The 23,440-nt window shown below is 45.8% G+C and overlaps 1 protein-coding gene across 6 annotated transcripts in view; it reads right to left on the bottom strand.

Annotated features, from left to right (window-relative positions):
- USP32 (ubiquitin specific peptidase 32) overlaps positions 1-23,440 on the bottom strand; it is a 214,242-nt gene that overhangs the window by 95,070 nt on the left and 95,732 nt on the right. For all 6 annotated transcript variants that reach the window (XM_032215792.1, XM_032215794.1, XM_032215797.1 and 3 more), the window contains exon 5: positions 10,969-11,128. In XM_032215792.1, the coding sequence (XP_032071683.1) occupies positions 10,969-11,128 (160 nt within the window). The remainder of the gene's footprint in view (positions 1-10,968; positions 11,129-23,440) is intronic.

Below are 23,440 nucleotides of genomic sequence, written 5' to 3' on the forward strand. Positions count from 1 at the left end.
TTTTCTTTGGGGTTTCTTAAGATGTTGGCTATTTTTTGGTCAGTGCCGAAGGCTGTCTTGATATTGTGTTTGTGGAGAATTTTGCTGATTTTATCTGTGGTGCACACATACCAACAAACTCCACAGACTAGAAAAACACCAGACACCCAACCCCCTTCCACAGCAACTCATGAAACAAACAGTACACAACATATCAGATAGGACCCTCACCACAGCTGAAACCAATGTCCTTTCCAAAGGATTCAACTTTGCAGTCGCCCCCAAACACATCCCCACTGAAGACATCACATGCTGAGTTGAAGCTACCCTAACCAAAATCAACCCAGATGAAGCCAATAAAATCAGACTTGAAGTCACCAACGTCCTCTGCTCCAGCAATCCACCCAGAAGCAACTTACATAAAGAAGAACAAAAAGCACTCACCAACTTGAGGAAAGACAACAACATAATCATTCTCCCAGCAGACAAAGGCAACGCCACAGTGGTGATGAACACGTCTGATTACCAAGCCAAACTATCCAACCTACTCCAAGACCCCGCTTACAAACCTCTAAACACAGACCCCACCACCTACCTGGAAAATTCTCCAAGGCACCTGAGGGCAGAACAAGAAGCAACAGGTGGAAACTAATCAAGGAGAGAAGCAACTTAGAACTGAGGAGAAATTTCCTGACAGTGAGAACAATTAATCAGTGGAACAGAAGTTGCCTCCAGAAGTTGTGAATGCCCCAACACTGGAAGTTTTTAAGAAGAGATTGGATAACCATTTGTCTGAAGTGGTGCAGGGTTTCCTGCCTAAGAAGGGGTTGGACTAGAAGACCTCCAAGGTCCCTTCCAACTCTGTTATTCTATTTTGTTCTAAAACTGAAATGACACACCTCCTGATTCCATCAGATGACAGAAACCTACAAAGTTTGCCTACCTTATGATCGGACCGTCTAACAGCACCATCTCAGCTAGAGATATCCAAAGCAAAGTATTTAAACTTTTTCCTCCTTTCTACAAGCTTATCTATGTGAATTCACCTTTGGATAAATTATAGAAATTCTGAAGAGATAATCGATGCATGTAAAACCCTAACCTGAAAGCCCCCTCCCCCCCTCATCGCTTTTCAATTACTTTTAAACAATGCTTTTATTTAAAGACCTTGCCTCTTTTTTTTTTACTTTTGCATATTGATTTTCCGTTTTAATATTTCATTGTGCACCAGCTATAGTCCCTCTGTGAGGGAGATGGACAGTTCCAAAACGTGATAAATAAATAAATAAAACAAATCAACGCATCCACGCCTGTTTCAAAAATCAAAATAAAGGTATTTAAACCACCTAGAATATTTCCAAAGGTGCTTTTTCGAGAGGTGACTGGACTGTCTTTGTTTTGGCTTGAAGAGATTTCGCTTCTCATTCGAGAAGCTGCTTCCGTTCTGAAGAGCCGAGGTGGCGCAGTGGTTAGATTGCAGTACTGCAGGCCACTTCAGCTGACTGCTAAGCTGCAGTTCGGCGGTTCAAATCTCACCGGCTCAAAGGTTGACTCAGCCTTCCATCCTTCCGAGGTGGGTAAAATGAGGACCCGGATTGTTGGGGGCGATATGCTGACTCTGTAAACCGCTTAGAGAGGGCTGAAAGCCCTATGAAGCGGTATATAAGTCTAACTGCTATTGCTATTGACTGAATGGTGGGGAATGGAAGGATTTATATTCCTTGCAGTCCTCCTTCCGTTCCCCACCATTCTGTCGGAACGTAAGCAGCTTCTCGGATGAGAAGCGAAACCTCTTCAAGCAAAAAGAACAAAGCCCAGTTGCCTCTTGAAAAAGCGACTTTGGGACTACTATGACCTGGATGACTGAGAATCTCCACCTAATTATTTCTCTTGTCCGACATTACAGTATCCGTTCACTTTCTGAAATTACCCAGCTATCCTGTAGAGAGCGCCCAGTCTTTTTCCCCCCCTCCTGCTCCTGGTTCAGAGACAATACGGTAACTTTGCATTTCCAGGCAATTCGCATACAATCCATCTGTGATAATCTGTTCTGTCCTCCCCCATTTCAACTCTCCCATCCCGCCTTATCTCTCCTTCTACCCTCCTTTCACACTCATCCACACTCCTGTTTCATGCTCAGTTGTTCTACCCACCTAAAGGCACAATTCTCCTTGGCCCGCAACAGTAGCAGCATACCATATTCCCCACATTTTCACAAGCCCCGGCTTGTACCACCCACGCTTCACCAGGTACGGATTCTCCAGGGGTCCAGCTTCCTCTTGGCCCATGAGGCGATCTGGATCCACTCCCCAACTAGCTCTGCCATTTGTTCCCTTTCAGAGATCCAGCTATTCAAGGATGTGAGGCAATGAGATCTTCTTAAAGGGGCACGCTCTGTCCCCGAAGGTAAGCGGATAGGATCAGAAAGATGAAAACACAAAGATTAAATCCCGTAAGAAGGGATTGCCTGAGTCTGGAAGCTTCCTGGAATACACAGGTAGTCCTCGACTTACGGCCACAGCTCCTGTTGTCGAGTGAGTTTCGCCCCATTTTACAGCCTCCTTGTTAAGTGAATCACTGCACTCGTTAAATTAGCAACCCGGTTGTTAAGCGAATCTGGCTTCCTCGTTGACTTTGCTTGTCAGAAGGTCGCAAAAAGGGGATCGCGTGTGACCCCGGGACACTGCGACCGTCATAAATACGAGTCAGTTGCCAAGCATCCGAATTTTGATCCTGTGACCACGGGGATGCGGTACATATGTGACATTGGTCGTAAGCGTGTAAAGTGGTCATAAGTCACTTTTTTCAGTGCTGCTGTAACCTTGAACAGTCACTAAACAAACGGTTGTAAGTCGAGGACTATCTGCACCTTCATGCTTCTCAAGCGAAGGGATTTTCAGGGAGAGGGAATTTGAAAGCCAAGAGGACCTATGGAAAGCTACAAAGAACCATTGAAGGAGTCGGCACCTGGGACAGACAAAAGCTGGGAACTATGGAAATTGTTGAATAGACTGCACACGGACACAACAAGATTCAGAGACATTGTGAACCAACGGGGCTATCTGGTGGCTTCTGCCCTTTGCGACTGTGGTGACATGCAGACAACAACACACGTCAATGTGCCTGTTCTGACCGAGGCTTCCCGAGAGCATGAAGCAAACTCCTTGTCCCAACAAAAACCCCTTTTATTAATTGACTGTGAATTCTGCTCATTCTCATCCAGCAAAGTCTTTCAAGGGAGGATTTACAGTCACAGACCTTCTCTGGCTTGGAGAGCTGCCAGGCCGATAGCTGCAAAACTTGGCAAGGAGTCTCTGAGAATGACAAACCAATTAAGGGAACTAATGGTCTCCTGCAAACTCCACTCCAGGATGACTCAGCCTTCCATCCTTCTGAGGTCAGTAAAATGAGGGCCTCAATTGTTGGGGGAAAGAGGCTGACTCTGTAAACCACTTAAGCAAAGGCTATAAAACACTGTGGAACAGTATATACCATGTTTTCCCGAAAATAAGACTAGGTCTTATCTTAATTTTTGCTCCAAAAGACACACCAGGGCTTATTTTGGAGGAAATACGGTACTAAATGCATCTGTTTGGCTGACCATCTTAACTGGGGCTTATTTTTAGGGTAGGGTTTATATTATGAGCATCCTGAAAAATAGGGCTTATTTTCCGATTGGGTCTTATTTTCAAGGAAACAGGATAAGTCTAAGCGCTGTTGCTATTGTGGTCGTAACTCGAGGACTCCCTGAACTGCCGAAAGCCGTGGCTGAAAGAATATTTTACAGCTGAAATGAAACGGAACCAAACTTGATTAAAACTAGCAAACGTGGGCAACTCGGTGTGACTTTTTCAAAAACCCTCTTTTAATTTTCAGCCAGGGAGGGACCTAATTAAAGTCTCCCGCCTTCCAATATAAATATTATTTACAAGCGGCAAAATCTTACATTTCTTTTCAGTGTGTCCTCCGTATCTCGGCTCATTAAGTAGATTTAAATACAGCCACTGGAGCTTCACAATAAATGCTTCCTGTCTTCGCTGGGCCTCTCCCACAGCCTCTAAAATCAAATCAAACTCCTTCCCCCTATTTTTAATCAAGGCTATTTTTCATGCCTTTTACTGATATTATTCGAAGAGGCGTGGTACAAAAAGCAGCAGGGAAGCAGCAAAAGCTGCAGCTAAAATGCCATCTGGGAAGACGGCATTATTTTATGCTTATCAACCTATCGTAAGCACAAGATAAGTCCCCACATATAATTTAAAACAGCCTCCCCAAATCCAGTGCTCTCTCCAGCTGCAACTGACATCACTCCAAGATAACAGGGGCAGCAAGTGAAGGTTAGAGAGTTCAAAGAATGTAGAAAAGGAAATAACACGGCTTAAAAGAAAATATTGTACAGAAGGTCAATTGAAGGTGAAGGTAAAGGTTCCCCTCGCACATATGTGCCAGTCGTTCCCGACTCTAGGGGGCGGTCTTCATCTCCGTTTCAAAGCTGAAGAGCCAGCGCTGTCCAAAGACGTCTCTGTGGTCATGTGGCCAGCATGACTAAATGGCGAAGGCGCACGGAATGCTATTACCTTTCCACTATTTTTCTACTTGCATTTTTACCTGCTTTCGAACTGCTAGGTTGGCAAAAGCTGGGAAAAGTAATGGGAGCTCACTTCGTTACGCAACGCAAGGGATTCAAACCGCCGAACTGCCGACCCTTCTGATTAACAAGCTCAGTGTCACTGAGCCACTTAGCCACTGAGCCACTGCGTCCCTATAATTCTAAATTATGTCTTCTGAAATCTTTCTAGAAAAAGGCTGTGGTTCCTCCTGGTTGCCACTGTACAGATGGTCCTTGACTTACAATAGTACGAAATGTGCGTTTGCACAGGCTTTCAAGTAGGACTTATTTTTTGAGGGTAGGGCTTATATTAGAGGCACAAGTAAAAAACACTCTAGGTCCGCGAACCTATGGCACGCGGAGCTATTTGTCAGGGCACGCGAGGCATTGCTCTGTCAGGTGGCCAGTGAGCATGCGTGCGCTGGTCAGCTGACTTCGGCCTTATTTTGAGGCCACTTTTCGCCCCCTTGAGGAATCAGGAAGCCTCTGGGATGTGAAAAAGAGGCCCTACGGGCAAGCTGGAAGTTCAGGAACAAACTTCCGGTTTGCTCATAGGGCCGGTTTTAGCCCTCCGGAGGCTTCTGGAGGCTTCCCTGAAGGCTCCGGAAGGCAAAAAATGACCCTATGAGCAAACTGGAAGTGACTTCCGGTTTGTCCGTAGGGTCGTTGTTTGCCCTCCTGAGCCTTCAGGGAAGCCTCCAGAAGGCCCCTGAAGGCTCCGGAGGGCTAAATTGGCCCTACGAGCAAACTGGAAGTCTGTTCCCGAACTTCCGGTTTGCCCATAGGGCCAGTTTTTCACGCTCTTGAAGCCTCCAGATGGCCTCCGATCGGGCGGGGGAGGCTGTTTCCACCCTCCCCAGGCTCCTATAAAGCCTTGGGTCATGTGTATAGCATTATGGGCGTGGCACACCCACACACGCCCCCCCTGTGCTCCCCCCGCTTTTGGCACGCAAGCCAAAAAAAGGTTCGCCATCACTGCACTAGGTCTTAGTTTTGCAGAAAATAATGACAGTTGCGATGTCCCAGGGTCATATGATCACTTTTTGTGACCTTCAATGGAGAAGCCAAATTCACTTAACCACCAACTTAACAACCACAATGGTTCACTTAACAAAGTTAAGGCTCCCTTAACGACTGTCTTGCTTAGCTGTGGAAATTTGGGGGTCAGTTGTGCTTGTAAGTCGAGGATTAGCTCTCTTAACTGAACGGTGTGATCACCTTTTGGGACTTTCTGATAGGCAGAGGCAATGGGGAAGCCAGATTCACTTCACACACATCAACCAACAATTGGTTTCTTAATGGCGCTTTAAACCAAAACCAAAGCACCTGGTCCCCCCCCCCCCCAAATGAAGCATTTCAGAAGGCGACAAAATAAACAGCTCAACTCCAAAACATTGCTGGGATTGAAATTAATGTTAAATGATTCCAGATGTCTTAAATGCAAACCATCTTGGATATTTATGGCCAATTTCTTTTCTTTTTTTTAAAAGCCCTTAACCATAATCCCAGGCTTTTAACTCCACTTTCCAATGGTTTTGTCTCCAAAATTGGACAGCAACTGTACTCCTCATATATGCTCCAGGAATTGCAATCAAATTAGCCCATTTGCTAATTCTAGAGGAGCGTGAGGTCTGCCATTGGTTGCTTTCCTGCATACATTATAGGCTTAATTCATGCTCATGCTAGTTCTTATATTTGAGGCTGATTTTAACCGTGTTATTGTAATGTAGGTACTGATGAGTTAATACGAAATATGCTTGCATCTACCTCTGTTTGTCTTTGGGCTGTATTGTTTAAGTCAGTGGTCACCAAATGGTGGTCCGTGGACCACTGTGATCTGTGAGAAAATCTTGGTGGTCCACAGAAAAATTATTTGCATTTTTTAATATTGCACCGAATCAGGGGTCCTCAAACTACGGCCCCTGGGCTGGATACGTGCAATGAACGCTTGTGTTGCTGCAGAGAGTCTCCCCCTTCGGGGTCTTTTTCTGTGGGTCGGAGGGTGGCAGAAATTCCGACTTGGGGTCTGCTTCAGCCTCCTGGTGGGGGACTTTGGGCGAAGGCTGGAGGGAAGCACCGCTGATGGCAAAGAGCCGGAGGGCCTCGTTCCAGTGGGACCGCATCATGGCCTGGAACTGGCTGACCATCTCAGCTTGCTAAGCCTCCAGGCACTGGTATTGGCCTTGCACTCCCGCAGGTCTTCCCTCTGCTTGGAAAGCCTATGCTCCTAGTCCTCAGTGAGGTGCTTCTGCTGAGCCTCCTTCTCCATCAGACTCAATTTGAACTGAGCTGTTTTGCCAACTCTTTCTCCTGGTGGCTGCTTAGCTTCAATAACTGCTTCCTGTTGGCGCCCTAAGGAGCCCGGGCGGGAAGGCGAGGAGTAGCTGGGAGGGGAGGGGCGAGTAGATGCCGGTGAGGCATCCGTTGATGTGAGTGACATTGAGTTGGCCACACCCACACAGACACATGACCACCTAACCTCACCCACCCAACAGGTCATTAGGCAGATCATATTCGTGGTCCGCGGGATTTAAAATTATGAATTTAGTGGTGCCTGAGGTCTAAAAAGGTTGGTGACCCCTGGTTTAAATTATTAAAAGGGACTAATTGTTTTAAATCCTAGAGGAGCTTGTTTTAACGGATATACTTCCCTCTGCGTTTTGAACAACGGGAGATTTTTAATCAACGGGAAATGAGAAAACCCTACAAAACTAACATTAACCCAAATTTTCCACAGCACGCTTTCCAGGGTTGGGAGGATTCTGCACACCTGGCAGATGTTGCATCCTAACAGTTCTTTCCCTGGCCTCCCCTGGGACTCCTGTTACTAGGTTCGCACACGTGTGATTTCCTGCCTCGGAACTAGCTTTATTAATTTCATGCTCCCTATCCCCCGATATCTCGGATTATTCCAATTTTCTGTTCCAATGCAGTTTGAATGCCACATGGAGCAAAGCGACATTTTTATGACCCTCTCCCGGGGGAAATCAGGAGTACAATAATAGAGATAAGCACTGCACAAATAAGAGAGGGAATGGAGGGCCCAGTGGCCTCTTAATGCCGTCTTAAGCCTCCAATTTGCAGGCAGATAAGCGCCTCACCCAGAAGCTTCCCTTTTCGAGGCTGTGAAAAGAAAGAGGCAACACACCAAGTGCAGCCCTTTCACAACTTTCTACCAATCACTAAGAGGGAGGAGAGCAATATCTGGGGACAGGCGGGTGTTTTAATCATTTCTTTTCAAATTTCATGTGAATAAAAATAAATAGACTAGGAATGGCCAAGGTGGAACACAGAATCACAGGGCTGGAAGTCTATGGAGATTCACAGTCATTCGGGTCACTGTTGTCCCTAAGGTGCTTTTTCAAGAGGCAAACTTGGACTTTCTGGTTTTTCTATGTGGTGAAGATGTTTTGCTTCTCATCCGAGGAGCTTCTTCAGCTACGGCTGGCTGGTGGGGAACGGAAGGATTTATACTCCTTGCAGACAGCTGGACATTTGTATTCTTTTAGCCAGTCGTTAAAGTCACCTGTGTCCTCAGGATCACCAGGGTCAGGGGTCAGCCACCTGCAGCTCTGGAGCCGCATGTGGCTCTTTCATCCCTCTGCTGTGGCTCCCTGTCGCCAGCCAGCTCAACAATTGATAGGGTTTTCGGTTAGGACAGGTAGAGGAAAAAGGGCGCCATGCTAGGAGGAGACTCTATGGTGGGAGAACAGAACTTCCGGTCGGCTCCAGAATTGAAAGGAGTGGGGCTCTGGTTAGGACCTTTGTGGCTCTTTGAGTGTTTAAGGTTGCCGACTCCTGACCTGGGTAATGCAAATGGGTGTGGAACTTGAAAGGACTATGTTATAGACTGGAGATAGATGATGTCATATCCCGCCCCCCCTGTTTGAGAGAAAGCTGTTCAATTTTGACGTAGATGGCCTATTCAACTCCTCTTTAAAACCAGTGGTCCCATCTGTCCAAAAGGTGGACTTTGCTGTCTTCAAAAGAGTAGCCTCTTTTTTGAGATTTGATGAAGGTTTGTACGTGCCAGGCAGCGTGGCTCCATGTGCCACTTCGGGGCACGCGTGCAATAGGTTCACCATCACGGACTTATATATCAACTAATGGGTCTATTTTTTTGAAAACCAGCCACTTTTTTTTTCAACGTCACTGTGACTTCGAACAGTCACTAAGCAAACAGCCCTAAGTCGAATGACAGCCTTCATTGGCACAGTTATTTCCTTAATTAAGTCTTGTCCAATCACATACAGGTTGGCGCATTGGTAAAAGAAAAGGAGAGAAATCAAGTACATTATCGGGGGGGGGGGGCGGCTAGTAGGAGAAACAGGATATAAACAAAAGACACGAATGAATAATTCTACCTGCTGAGCACCCGAGGATGCACCATTATTTATCAGCGTTGAGGAAATGCTGCTGGGAAGAGCGAGGACACAGGATGACAGTCCAACATGGATTCACCGTGACTTTCAGTTATGCAAGCTTGCTTCTCAATCACAGCTTGGACGCAGCACAAGAGTGAATACCGTGTTTTTCGGAGTATAAGATGCACGTTTTTTCCCTCAAAAAAGAGGCTGAAAATCTGGTTGCGTCTTATACACTGAATCCAGCATTTTTTTTGCCTCCCCAAGCCCCACCCCCTTAGCAAAAATGGCTGTGCATATCCTGTAGAAGGCTTTCAGAGAGCTCCTGGGGGCTGGGGAAGGCAGAAATGAGTGAAAAACAGGCCGTTTTTTGTTCAATTTTGCCCCCACAACCCCAAGGAGCACTCTATAAGCTTCCTAAAGGCTATGCATGCAATTTTTTTTTGACAAAAAAAGAGCCTGTTTTTGTAAAAAAATGGGCCATTTTTGCTTGTTTTTTGGGGGGGACACCCCCCAGGAGCACTCTGCAAGCCCCCTAAAGGCTATTCATGCCTTTTGGGGGGCAAAAACAGGCCGGTTTTCATGAAAAACGGGCTGTTTTGGGGAGGTTTACAAAGTGCAAAAACCTTTTTTAAAATTTGCCTCTTCAAAACCTTGGTGCGTCTTATACTCCGGTGCGTCTTATATTCCGAAAAATATGGTACCTTTTCTTCCACCAAACCGAGCTATTATGAATAAGTTACACAATTACAGAATAAGAGTTGCAAGGGACCTTGGAGGTCTTCTAGTCCAACTAGACTAGACCCTATACCAGGCAGGAGACCCTATACCAGTAGTCCCCAGCGTCTGTGCCTTGGCAGTCCAGCTGAGGGGGGAAGCGGGGAATTGGTCCGCATGAGCGGTGGGCTGGTGCGCACACGCAGCCCTTGCACAAGTGGCGGGCCAACACACATGCACCCAACTCGGCATGCCGCTCACACAAATTGAGCTGCACGTGCCTTTGGCCAGCCACTCGCACAGCCCGATTCCAAATAGGCCACGCCCCGGTAGGAGACTGCGGCCTGGGTATTGTGGATCCTTGCCCTATATCATTTCAGACCAATGGCTGTCCTATCTCTTCTTGAAAGCCTCGGTGATGGAGCACCCACGACTTCTGGAGGAAAGCTGTTCCACCGATTAATTTGTTTTAAATCTCAGGAATGTTCTTCTTATTTCTAGGTTGGTTCTCTTCTTGATTAGTTTCCATCCATTGCTACTTGATCATACCTATTTGCACATGTAGCTAAACCAGAAGTGGGCTGCTGGCGGTTTGGAGGGGTTCAGGAGAACCTCTATCTAAGATTCTGTGCAGTTCAGAGAACCCCCCAAACCCAACTCCTGGCTGGCCCCACCCATCCAATCCCGCTCCTGCCAGGAGTCCCCATGCGACCCGTTTTGGATGCAGGTAAGTGCAGGGGGGTGCACGGAGGCTCGGAGAGGGCCTCCGGAGCCTGGGGAGGCCATTCCCCCCCCCCCGGAGGCTCAAGGAAAGCACCCAAAGCCTGGGGAGGGCAAAAACGCCCCCCTGCTGTGGTGCAGGAGGCCAACTAGGCCACACTCACCATAGTCACGCCCACACAGCAACCGGGCAGAGAACCCCTTGCTAAAAGTTTTGAAGCCCACCTCTGAGCTAAACCTATAATTACAATAATACAATAGCAGAGTTGGAAGGGACCTTGGAGGGCTTCTAGTCCAACCCCCTGCCTAGGCAGGAAACCCTATACCATTTCCGACAGATGCTAATATATATAATTCCAGAACTTTAAAGACACATGCTTTACAGGCAGGCAGCACTGAATATCATAGGGAACAGGGCAGAATAGCCACAGAAAGCATCCATTTTTGCCCCAAATGGCCTTCTTCTGGCCAAAGAAGGCTGACCCTTGAACAATCTCAAAGAGAAACCCCACATTCATTCATCGAGGCTTGTTTGACTCAATCGCAAAAAGAGAGAGAGGGAGGGAGGGAGCTACTTACAGTGTGTGACTCCAGCAAGAGTTTGATAGAATGTGGGAGTGTCGCTGTCATCTGTGAGTGTGACATACACTCCTCCGGAGAGCAGCCAGCGGGAGAATGTGAAAGCTTCTTTGTTGTGCAACAGCCAGGATCTGAATTTTTCATAGTTTACTTTTTCACCCTACAATAAAAGCAAAGGGGGAAAGGGAGATGTGAACTGTGAAGCTTGCTTCCATTTTTTTACAATTCTTTTTAGCTAAATTGATTGATAAGAGCTATCGATAGAAGATTAAAACAGTCATACTCAAGCTAGGCATCCTCCAGATATATTGGACATGATATAGATCTTTCTCAGCCAGGGGAGCGCCAGTTTGGGATAGTGGATAAGATGATGACCTAGAAAACCATGAAGCTGTGAGTTCTAATTCCTCCTTAGGCATGAAATCCAGTTCAGTGACTTTGGTCCAATCACCGGGAGACAGTGACTTTCTATTTCTAGTTGTGTGTTAGCATGAAAGCTGACTGGTTGATTTTGGGTCAATCACCAGGAGACTGGGAATTGTAATCCCGCTTTAAACACGAAAGCTGGCTAGATGATCTTGGGCCAATCATGACATTAGTTGGGGAATAAACATTACTGAAACCAATCTCCATGTAAATTTTGTCACTAACTGGTCAGCCCCTCCCCTGCTAGTAGACCCACTATTTAAGTATAACTCTGGAGCAAATAGCCAGAGATAAGTCCTAGTCCCTACATCTGCATTTTCTTAAAATAAAGATAAAGAGGCATGAACAGCTCTCATCTATCAGCACCCATGCATGCATCCAGCCACTGCCCATCCATCCATCCATCTACCCACCCACCCACTCATTTTTGTATCTATTATCATCACCCATCCATCCATCCAACCAACCACCAACTGTCTCTCTGTTTGTCTACCATCATTATCTATCTATCTATCTATCTATCTATCTATCTATCTATCTATCTATCTATCTATCTATCTATCTATCTATCTATCACCTACCTACCGTCCGTCCGTCTGTCCATCCACCCCACCTACCTACCTATCATCCATCCATCATCTATCTATCTATTACCTACCTACCTACCTAATCTATTAGGTATCTATTATCTACCTACCTATCATCTATCTTTCATCTACCTACCTACCTATTATCTACCTATCTATCTATCTATCTATCTATCTATCTATCTATCTATCTATCTATCTATCTATCATCAACTACCTACCTAGGGGAGACATGATAGCAGTCTTCCACTATCTCAGGGGTTGCCAGAAAGAAGAGGGAGTTAAACTATTCTCCAAAATGCCTAAATGTAGGAGAAGAAGCAATGGGTGGAAACTAATCAAGGAGAGAAGCAACTTAGAACTAAAGAGAAATTTCCTGACAATGAAAACAATGAATCAGTGGAACAACCTGTCTCCAGAAGTTGTGAATGCCCCAACACTGGAAGTCTTTAAGAAGAGGTTGGACAACCATTTATCTGAAATGGTATAAGGTTTCCTGCCTAAGCAGGGGGCTGGACTAGAAGACCTCCAAGGTCCCTTCCAACTCTGTTATTCTGTTCTATTCTATTCTATACTATTCTATTCTATTTGATTGCAACAGAATCTTAAATAACATTTTCTCCAGCTCGGCTCTTGATGAGCTTGAGAGAAATATCCTTCAAATCCCGTCTCATTTAAAACGACTGCTGTTGTTTTCTGATTCTTTGTAATGGCAGGGTGAATAACTGGTTTTAAAAATAAAATATTCCTCCCAATTCCTTTGCCGGCAGATCAGAGAGCTGATTTTTTTTTCAACCCCAGAGCCTGCTGCTGCATTCAAAGCCACCCTGAAAGAAAACTGTGATTAACTTCAGGAGCCCTGTGCTGGCGTGCATGTATTTTTTTTAACCCTTTGGCACGAAAGGATTAGCTTTCACCTCCAGCGAGCTTATCGGGAATAGACAGCTTGGTAAAAGAGAATACATTTCGGCATGGAGGTAGCTAACAACAAGACAAAGTCCCCGGCACGATTTTTACAAAAATACACCATTAGGACCGAGAAGGCGGAGGAGGGACAGACCGTAGTTATGCCTAACGGCAGAATTGGATCATTTCTATCAGTGTCACACAGCTCTTACCAAGAGGTGTTCTGCAGGTAACATGTTCCAGGTTTTAATACCGGTAATAGGCTTTTTTACCTACAGGCAGTCCTCAACATATGACCACAATTGAGCCCCAAGTTGATGTTGCTAAGTGAGAAAGTTGTTAGGTGAGTTCTGCCTCATTTTACGACTTTCCCGGCCACATTTTAATTTCACTGAAAGTTTAATGAAAAGAAGGACTAGGGGTGACCTGATAGCAGTCTTCCACTATCTCAGGGGCTGCCACAAAGAAGAGGGAGTCAAACTAGTCTCCAAGGCATCTGAAGGTAGAACAAGAAGCAATGGGTGGAAACTAATCAAGGAGAGAAGCAACTTAGAACTGAGGAGAAATTTCCTGACAGTGAGAACAATTAATCAGTGGAACAGAAGTTGCCTCCAGAAGTTGTGAATGCCCCAACACTGGAAGTCTTTAAGAAGATGCTGGATAGCCATTTGTCTGGAACGGTATAGGGTTTCCTGCCTAAATAGAGGGTTGGACTAGAAGACCTCCAAGGTCCCTTCCAACACTGTTATTCTGTTGTTTGTGAAATAAATCACTGCGCTTTAAAATTAGTAACACTGCTGTTAAGTGAATCTGGATTCCCCATTGACTTTGCTCATCAGAAAGCTGCAGAAGATGTTCACCAGGACACTGCAAGCATCACTAAGGTGAGCCGGTTGTCAAGCATCTGAATGTAAGTCACTTGACCATGGGGCTGCTGCAAAGGTTGTTAAGTGGGCAAAATGATCATGTCACTTTTTTCAGTGCCGTTGTTATGTCGACACAGTCACTAAGTGAACTGTTGAAAGTCGAGGACTACTGTACTGAGCCGCATCATTGTCTGGAAGGAGAAGGAAAGAATTGGGGATAAGCTAAGACGCTGAGCTTATCGTTCAGAAAAGTCAGCAGTTCGAATCCCTAGCACCGCGTAATGGAGTGAGCTCCTGTGACTTGTCCCAGCTTCTGTCAACCTAGAAGTTCGAAAGCAGGTAGAAAATGCAAGTAGAAAAATAGGGACCACCTTTGGTGGGAAGGTAACAGTGTTCCGTGCCCCTTTGGTGTTTAATCATGCCACATGACCACGGAGATGTGTTCGGACAGTGCTGGCTCTTTGGCTTTGAAACGGAAATGAGCACTGCCCCCTAGATTTGGGAACGACTAGCACATACGTGCAAGGGGAACCTTTACCTTACCTTTACTTACTACTGTGTTTCCCCAAAAATAATAGTCTTATTTTTTTCGCCCCCCGAATTAAGCGTTTGGCCTTATTTTTGGGGAAGTCTTATTGTTTTTGAGGTGCAGGAGACGGCGAGCGTGGTCACCTCATGGCTGCTGCTGTGTTGCAATATTTTTGGGGAGGGCTTATTTTAGTCCATGCGCTCCAGTGGTGGGTTTCAAAAATTGTTCGAACCTACTCTGTGGGTGTGGCCTCCTTTGTGGGAGTGGCTTGCCACCCATGTGACCGGATATGAAGATGCCGACGACACTTGTCAGAACCACCTTAAATTACCTCACACACAGCACTGGCATGCATGAGAATAGGATGTAAACTTGTTTTTTAAAAGGCATCTTTGGTTTGCGTTAAAACAATTTCAACACACGCAATGTTCTGATTGCACCACAAACGCAGTAGTCATCCTTACCTTTCACAGAGGCACTGAGTTTTATAAATATGAGCGTGATAGTGAAGAATAATCATATCCAAGGACCAGGGGTGGGTTTCAAAATTTTTTGGAACCTCTTCTGTAGGTGTGGCCTGCTTTCCGGGTCCACCGGTGGAACCTCTTCTAACCGGTTCGGTAGATTTGACGAACTGGTTCTACCGAATAGGTGCGAACTGGTAGGAACCCACCTCTGATACACTCAAAAGCCCAATGTGGCTTATTATCCTGTGAGGTCTTATTTTCAGGGAAACGGGGTACGAGGGAAGAAATGGTCAACGAAGCAAAAACTGTAAGAACCACAGGAGAGAGTGACGCTATTATCTTAGACCTGCAGGCAGGGAGGGCCAAAAACACCCAATTAGTCTTCTAGATTCAAGAAAGCCAACTTCAAACAGCTAAAGGAAAAAGAAGAATTCCACCGATAAAAATCCTGAGAGGGGAACAAAACAGTGCCAGGGTGGGCTGAGAAATTCGGGGGAGGGGGGGGGACATAAGACAGCTCAGTCCCAAACTGAAAACATACTGTAGAGAAGAAAAAAAAACCAAGGGAACAATATCGATAGGATCAGCAAAGAGCTCGTGGGAAAATAGAGAAACAAAAAGGATAAGGTTTTTTTTTTTTTTAAATGGAAAGAAGGGTGTATTTTGGGGGGGGAGGGGGAAGTAGGGTGTTGAAGAACAACTCACAACTGTGAAGATGGGAGCAAGAAAGTTAATGCTCGAAATGATCTGGAGCAATAAATGCTAAAAATAATAAAAAGTGGGGTTTTCAAATAAATAGGAAATCACTGAGGATATTTACCTAGTTTGGGGAAAGAAAGGTCTGCAGGAAAACCACCAAGTTTAGAGAGCATCAAGGACGCTGTAGTCCTCCCTGCTCCTCCTCCTCTCTGCAATCCACACTCCCTCCTAGCACTGATGATGTCACCTAGTTGGGTAACGAAACGTCTGCAGGAAAACAACCAAGCTCAGGCACCAACACGGAGCCCTCATTTCAACACTGAACTACAATTAAAGTCAATGGGGAAACCAGATTCATTGAGCCGCCGTGTGACTAATTTAAGAACCGCGGTGGCTCACTTAACAAACAAGGCAAGAAAAGTCGTAAAATGGAGCAAACTCACTTAACAAATTTCTCCCTTAACAACCTAAATTTTGGGGTTAATCTGGAACCCTGCTCCCGTAGAGTTCAAACTTATTTTTTAGATTTTACCCTAAACTTTATTACTTTATTAGGTAACTCATGATGGAGAATACAGCAATAGCAATAGCGCTTAGTTATACCCTATTATACCCTGAAAATAAGACCTCCCCCAAAATATTGCAGCACAGTAACAGCTGTTGATGATGAACAGATGACCACGCTTGCCGCCTCCTGCACCTCAAAAATAATAAGACCTCCCCCATAATAAGGCCAAGTGCTTATTTCGGGGATCAAAAGAAAATAAGACCCTGTCTTATTTTCGGGGTAATAGGGTATACTGCTTCATAGTGCTTTTACAGCCCTCTCTAAGCGGTTTACAGAGTCAGCCTCTTGCCCCCAACAATCTGGCTCCTCATTTTAATATACACAATATAGACCATAATACTCCTTCCTCCTCATGTTTTCCTTACAACAACCCTGTGAAATGAGTTGGGCTGAGAGGGAGGGACCGGTCCAAAGACACCCAGCCAGCTTTCATGACTAAGGTGGGACTAGAACTCGCCATCTCCTGATGATTGGTCCAAAGTCACCCAGCTGCCTTTCATGCCTAAAGTGGTACTAGAACTCACAGCTTCCTGATTTCTAGGCCAGCGCCTTAACCACTACCCCAAACTGACTGCAATTTCGATATCATGCTGGTTTTCGAAATGCCATTTGGAATTGAAATCTGGATTGCTGCCTGTCTAGGATGCTCTGGGCCAGGGGTTGACCTGGAAGGTCGAAGGTTCCTTCCAACTCTATGATTATTCATCTGGCACTGGTATGTTTTGAGAACATCTGGCAATCCCACAGAGACGAATCCCCCACTGAATGTGTCTAGGGACTTGGCTTGAGCCTTCTCAAGGCACGGAAAGAAAACCGCCATGTACAAGGCAGCTGGGACTGCAGCTGGCAAGTCGTCAGCTGGCTTAGTTGCCTTGCCAAGTACTGAAAGCACAACTGGCTGCCAAACGCACATCTGGTGCCAACAGCCTCCCTCACCCCACCCATAAGGCGAAATCCAAATGCCAATCACCATGTACGGGAACTGATCACAAATACTTACTGCTCTTAGAAGTATTTTCTATATATTAGCTAATTGCAACACAGGTAGTCCTCGACTTGTAACAGCTCATTTAGTTGTCAACTCGCAAAGCACTCCTGGCCTGCTCTCGAGTTGCCATAGGAAAGGGGGAATGGGAAACCGATGACATGGCATGCACATTCCAGACTTATCTCTCTCAAGGCTGTATCCCAGGGTTACTTAGTTGCCGGAGGGGAGTGATCTCTACAACCCCGAAATTGCCCCATTGGTGAATGTGATTGATGATACACTCTGGGGGAGGAGGGTCATGATTGGGGCCATAAATTACATGGGGTCAGAGCTGGCTTTTCTTGGGAACCTGCTGACATGAAGCTCCTAATAAATAACTGCATTTCTTTTGAAGCTTGGCTCGAGGCTCATGATTTAATTAGGGCATCAGTCAGAACCCTGACATTAGTGACCACTCAAAATTACAACAGCACTGAAAAAATGACAATTTCTTCACACTTATGACCATCCCCAGGGTCACATGATTTACATTAGGAGAATGCTTGATAACTGATTCACATTTATGACGGTATACAGCGCCCCAGGGTCATGCGATTCCTCTTTTCTGACCTTCTGACAAGCAAAGTCAATGGGGAAGCCAGATTCACTTAACAACCATGTGACTAATTTAAGAACTGCAGTGATTCACTTAACAAACGTGGCAAGAAAGTCATAAAATGGGGCAAAACTCACTTCTCACTTAGCAACATAAATTTTGGGCTCAGTTGTGATCGTAAAATGAGGACTACCTGTACTCTAAAGCAGTGTTTTTCAACCTTTTTTGTGCAAAGGCACACTTTTTTCATGAAAAAAATCACAAGGCACACCACCATTAGAAAATGTTAAAAAAATTTAACTCTGTGCCTATATTGACTATATATAAAGTAATTTTCCCACGGCACACCTTACACTATGTCACGGCACACTAGTGTGCCACGGCACAGTGGTTGAAAAACACTGCTCTAAAGTATCCAATCTTGGCAACTTGTACCTGCGTACTTCAACTCAAGGGACACGGTGGCTCAGTGGCTTAAGGTGCTGAGCTTGTCGATCAGAAAGGTTGGCAGTTCGATGGTTCGAATCCCTAGCATCGCAGAATAGAGTGAGTTCCCGTTACTTGTCCCAGCTTCTGCCAACCTGGCAGTTTTTAAGTACGTAAAAAATGCAAGTAGAAAAAATAGGAACCACCTTTGGTGGGAAGGGAACAGCGTTCTGTGCACCTTCGGTGTTTAGTCCTGCCGGCCACATGACCATGGAGACTTCTTCGGATAGCACTGGCTCTTCGGCTTAGAAATGGAGATGAGCAACACCCCCTAGAGTCGGGAAGGACTAGCACATGTGTGCGAGGGGAACCTTTACCTTTTAATCTTTACTACTTATATAACTATCCTCCTAGCAGGAAGAAAGTCACAAGCAGCCCATCAGAGACGGTTATCTGTTTCGCCCACACACAGAGGAGGAAAGAGGGGAAATCTACCATCAGAAATGCCCTTATTTGACACTGGAAAAGTAGCCATCTTGGGCGACACAGAGAGAGGGGACACACAATGGATCCTTTACATAAGCACACATAGCGAACAGAACTGCCAAGTTTACAGCTAAGGCAGATGATCTGAGAATCGGTTATAACAAACAAATTGGGGGTGTGTTATGTATTTACTCGGATGCTGATTTATTTATTTTTTTGTACATTGTGCATATTTTATTACTAAATTTTCCTGTTATCTATTTTACCACGGACTTACTGTATAAAACGCACCGGAGTATAAGACACACCAAGATTTTGAAGAGGCAAATTAAAAAAAAAAGTTTTTGCGTTCTGCAGACCTCCCCAAAACGGCCCATTTTTCGTGAAAATAGGCCTGTTTTTTGTCCAAAAAAGGGGCATTAATAGCCTTTAGGAGGCTTGTAGAGTGCTCCTAGGGGCTGGGAGAGGCAAAAATGAGCAAAAAATGGCCCGTTTTTCGCTAATTTTTGCCCTCTCCGGCCCCCAGGAGCACTCTGGAAGCCACTGAAAGGCTATGCACAGCCATTATTGCAAAGGGGGCGGGGTTTCGGGAGGCCTAAAATGCTGTATTCAGTGTATAAGATGCACCCAGATTTTCACCCTCTTTTTTGAGGGAAAATGGTGCGTCTTATACTCCAAAAAATACGGTATATCCTGTACAAATGAAGGTGAATATACGTGTCCCGGGATTTTTTGAGGGATCCTTGATACTCCCTGAGCTTGCTTGTTTTCTTGCAGATGTTTTATTAATCAAACATCATCGGTGTCGGTAAATACTTACTAGCACTGATGATGTTACTTAGTTGGGTAATGAAAAGTCTGCAAGCAAACAAGTAAGCGCAGAGATCACCAAGGACTTCCACAATCCTTCCTGCTCCTCCTTCGGAAACCCGAAGAACAGCTGGCTGGTGCGCGCATGCCTGTTTTGGGGGCAGTTTTCAAGCCATTTTCTGGGCAATTTTCAGATTGTTTTGGGGGCCTTTTTCTGGGCCATTTTCAGGTCATTTTTCAGGCTGTTTTCAGGCTGAAAAATGGCCTGAAAACAGTCTGGAAAAGGCCCGGAAACGGCCTCGCTCACTTCTAACACTGATGATGTTACAAAGTGGGGTAATGAAACGTCTGCAAGAAAACAAGCAAGCTCAGAGAGCGCCAAGCACTCCTCATTTCAAAAATGAACTACAAATATTCTCCTTTATTGGCAGATTAGAAAAAATAGCATAATGTGAGAAAGATTGTTAAAACATCTGGACAATATAACATAGGGCAGTGATGGTGAACTTTTTCGGCACTGAGTGCCCAAATGGGAAAGCACATGCATGTGTGCGCACCGGAAACCCGAATAACAGCTGGCTGGTGCATGCATGCCTGTTTTGGGGGAGTTTTTGGGGCCGTTTTCAGGCCATTTTCTGGGCAATTTTCCGATTGTTTTGGGGGCCTTTTTCTGGGCCATTTTCAGGTCGTTTTTCAGGCTGTTTTTAGGCTGAAAAATGGCCTGAAAACAGTCTGGAAAAGGCCCGGAAACGGTCTGAAAAACGTCCTGTTTTTTGGTCATTTTCAGGCGCTCTGCACTTATAGCAGTTATAGTTATAGCAGTTAGACTTATATATCGCTTCATAGGGCTTTCAGCCCTCTCTAAGCGGTTTACAGAGTCAGCATATTGCCCCCACAGTCTGGGTCCTCATTTTACCCACCTCGGAAGGATGGAAGGCTGAGTCAACCTTTGAGCCGGTGAGATTTGAACCGCCGAACTGCAGCTTAGCAGTCAGCTGAAATGGCCTGCAGTACTGCACTCTAACCACTGCGCCACCTCGGCTCAACTCGACTTGCGAAGACCAGCTGGCCAGCGAGCCAAAAACCAGAAGAGAGGGCTCTGCATGCCACCTCTGGCACGCATGCCATAGGTTTGCCATCATGGACATAGGATGTGATTTCCCCCCCCCATTTGTTTTAAATCAAAACCACTGAAGAAAGAGCTGACCTGCTCAACCACAGCATGTCGTCTAACGTCCTGATTGAATCTTTCCCAAAGGCTGAGAGGGAAGAGTGCGTGTTTCCGATCAACTTTCAACACATATCCCATCAAATTAGATTGACAATACAAGGGGAGCAACTGACGGGTTTGCAGAATTTCAATCCTCAGGTATGTCATTTTAACCACACTCTCTCCTGCTGCTTTTCACAGACAGAATGTTAATGAGCCCCAAGCCCAGAGGGTGTGCAAAGGATACCCAGAAAGCCAACAACTTTGCACCTCAGGACTCATTTATGAAATTTGAATGCTGTCCTTTCCCCCAGCCACTGCCGTGACTCCCCACTTTGGGACAACCATGATCTGGATGATTGAGAATCTCTACAGACTGGAGAAGACTCCTGCATTGAGTCCCTTGGACTGCAAGGCGATCCAACCGGTCAGTCCTAGAGGAGATCCACCTTGACTGCTCTTTAGAAAGCCAGATCCTGAAGAGGAAACTCGAATGCTTTGGCCACCTAATGAGAAGGAAGGACTCCGTGGAGAAGAGCCTCATGCTGGGAAGGATGGAGGGCAAAAGAAGAAGAAGGGGACGGCAGAGAAGGAGGTGGCTGGATGGAGTCACCGAAGCAGTCGGCGTGAGCTTGAACGGACTCCAGAGGATGGTAGAGGACAGGAAGGCCTGGAGGAACGATGTCCATGGGGCCGCGATGGGTCGGACACGACTTTGCAACTAATAACAACAACACAGACTTTTAACTATACAATTTGGGATGAACCCCCTTTGAATGGTGTGGGAGTAGGAATGGATGTCCAGAGGAGAAATTGCAGACTACAGGAACCATTACAGGTAACCCTGAGGACACAGATAAACCTCCAAGTGCTTCAAGGACCCTCCAAAAGGATGCAAATGACCATCTGTCTGCAAAGAGTATAAATCCCCACCATTCCGTCAGAGCTGAAGAATCTTCTCGGATGAGAAGCGAAACATCTTCAAAAGAATAAACAAGAAAGTCCAGTTGCCTCCTGAAAAAGCCCCATTGGGACAACCATGACCTGGATGACTGTGAATCTCTACAGACTCCCCCCTCCCACACACACCTAGTGAGTTTCCTGGAAAAAAAATCCAGTGCAGTAAAATCATAGGCCACAGTTATCCAACCTCTCCAGCTATGAAGGGAGATTCCGTGTGAGCAGCAGGGAAGCATGGTGCATGCACCTCCATTTCTGCAAACCCAGTTCTGAACGGCACTGCAGCTCGGGGGTTTGAGGACCCCTGTGGTAGACCACCGAACATTCAGAATGGGAAATTAAAAATATATAATAATAATAATATCAAAAATGAAGCTATAAAGGTGGCAGCCAGCAGAAGGCGGACGCGCAGGATGGCTTCGCGCTTCACCCTGGTGGCCTAGGGGTTAGAGTGCACTATCGCAGGCAAAATCTGCCCATTGTCTGAAGTTCGATTCTGGCAGGCTCCAAAGTTGACTCAGCCTTCTATCCTTATGAGGTCGGTAAAAGGAAGACGCAGATTGTTGGGGGCAAGATGCACATACTTTGTAAACTGTGCATAGTGTGCTGTAAAGCACTATGAAGCGGTATGCAAGTAGTCCTCAGCTTACAACAGTTCACTTAGTGACTGTTCAACATCACTGAATAAAGTGACTTACAACTGTTTTTCACGCTTACGACCACTGCCGCATCCCCATGCTCATGTGATCAAATTTGGATGCTTGGCAACTGGTTCATATTTATGACGGTTACAATGTCCTGGGGCAGAGGTCTTCAAACTTGACAACTTTAAGACTTGTAGACTTCAACTCCCAGAATTCTCCAGCCAACTGGCTGGAGAATTCTGGGAGTTGAAGTCCACAAGTCTTAAAGTTGCCAAGTTTGAAGACCTCTGTCCTGGGGTCATACGATCCCCTTTTGCAACTTTCTGACCAGCAAAGTCAACGGGGAAGCCAGATTCACTTAACAACCTTGTTACTAAATTGGCAACTGCAGTGATTCACTTAACAGCGGTGGCAAGAAAGGTCGTACAATGGGACTCCCCACACACACAGATACACACACCTAGAAACAAATGTTTCACTGAGCAACATAAACTTTGGGCTCAATTGCGGTCGTAAGCCGAGGACTACCTGTACAGGAGAAGAAATGAATCTGTACAGGTAGTCCTCAATTTACAACCACCATTGGGACCAAAAATTCTGTTGCTGAGCAAGAAGGTGGCTAACTGAGCAACTGCAACGATTCACTTAACAACTGTGGCAAGAAAGATTGTAACATTTTTTGCCATGTGTCAGCCGAATCTCTAGCATGGGGTTTGAGTTTGCTGCATGTTTGCTATCGGCTGCCATAGTAACGGGGAGGGGGGGCATGGTATTTGGGCTGGGGAAGTGAGCTGCTGAGGTGAAGTCCCATGTGAACTGAAAGGGAGGTTTGCTCTCAAGAATTATTGCGCTGCTGAGTGGAGTTGTTTACACCCTGTCAAGGCCAACCATCCTGAGACTCCAGATGCGAGAAATATCTGCAGAGGAGCTTTCCCATAACATCGTACTAGACATTGATAGGACTCTTAGTGCTGGACCCTGGGGGCAGGGATTTGGGGAAACTTTCAATCTGTAACTTTCGTAGCTTTTGAATCTGATCTTGTCTTGCTTTTGTTGCTATCATTTCCAACTCAGTAAAAGTACCTCTTCTCTATCTCAATGGAGTTAGGGGTTTTCTTGTGTTTTGAACGGAGGCAGGCCTGACACCACGGTTGTTAAGTGAATCACTGTAGTTGTTAAGTTAATAACATAGTTGTTAAGTGAATTCGGCTTCTCCATTGACTTTGCTGGTCAGAAGGTCGCAAAGATTGATCACATGACCCTGGGACCCCCACTGTCATAAGTACATGCCAGTTGCCAAGCATC

This window comes from Thamnophis elegans, chromosome 4 (assembly GCF_009769535.1).
Source record: "Thamnophis elegans isolate rThaEle1 chromosome 4, rThaEle1.pri, whole genome shotgun sequence".
Taxonomy (NCBI): domain Eukaryota; kingdom Metazoa; phylum Chordata; class Lepidosauria; order Squamata; family Colubridae; genus Thamnophis; species Thamnophis elegans.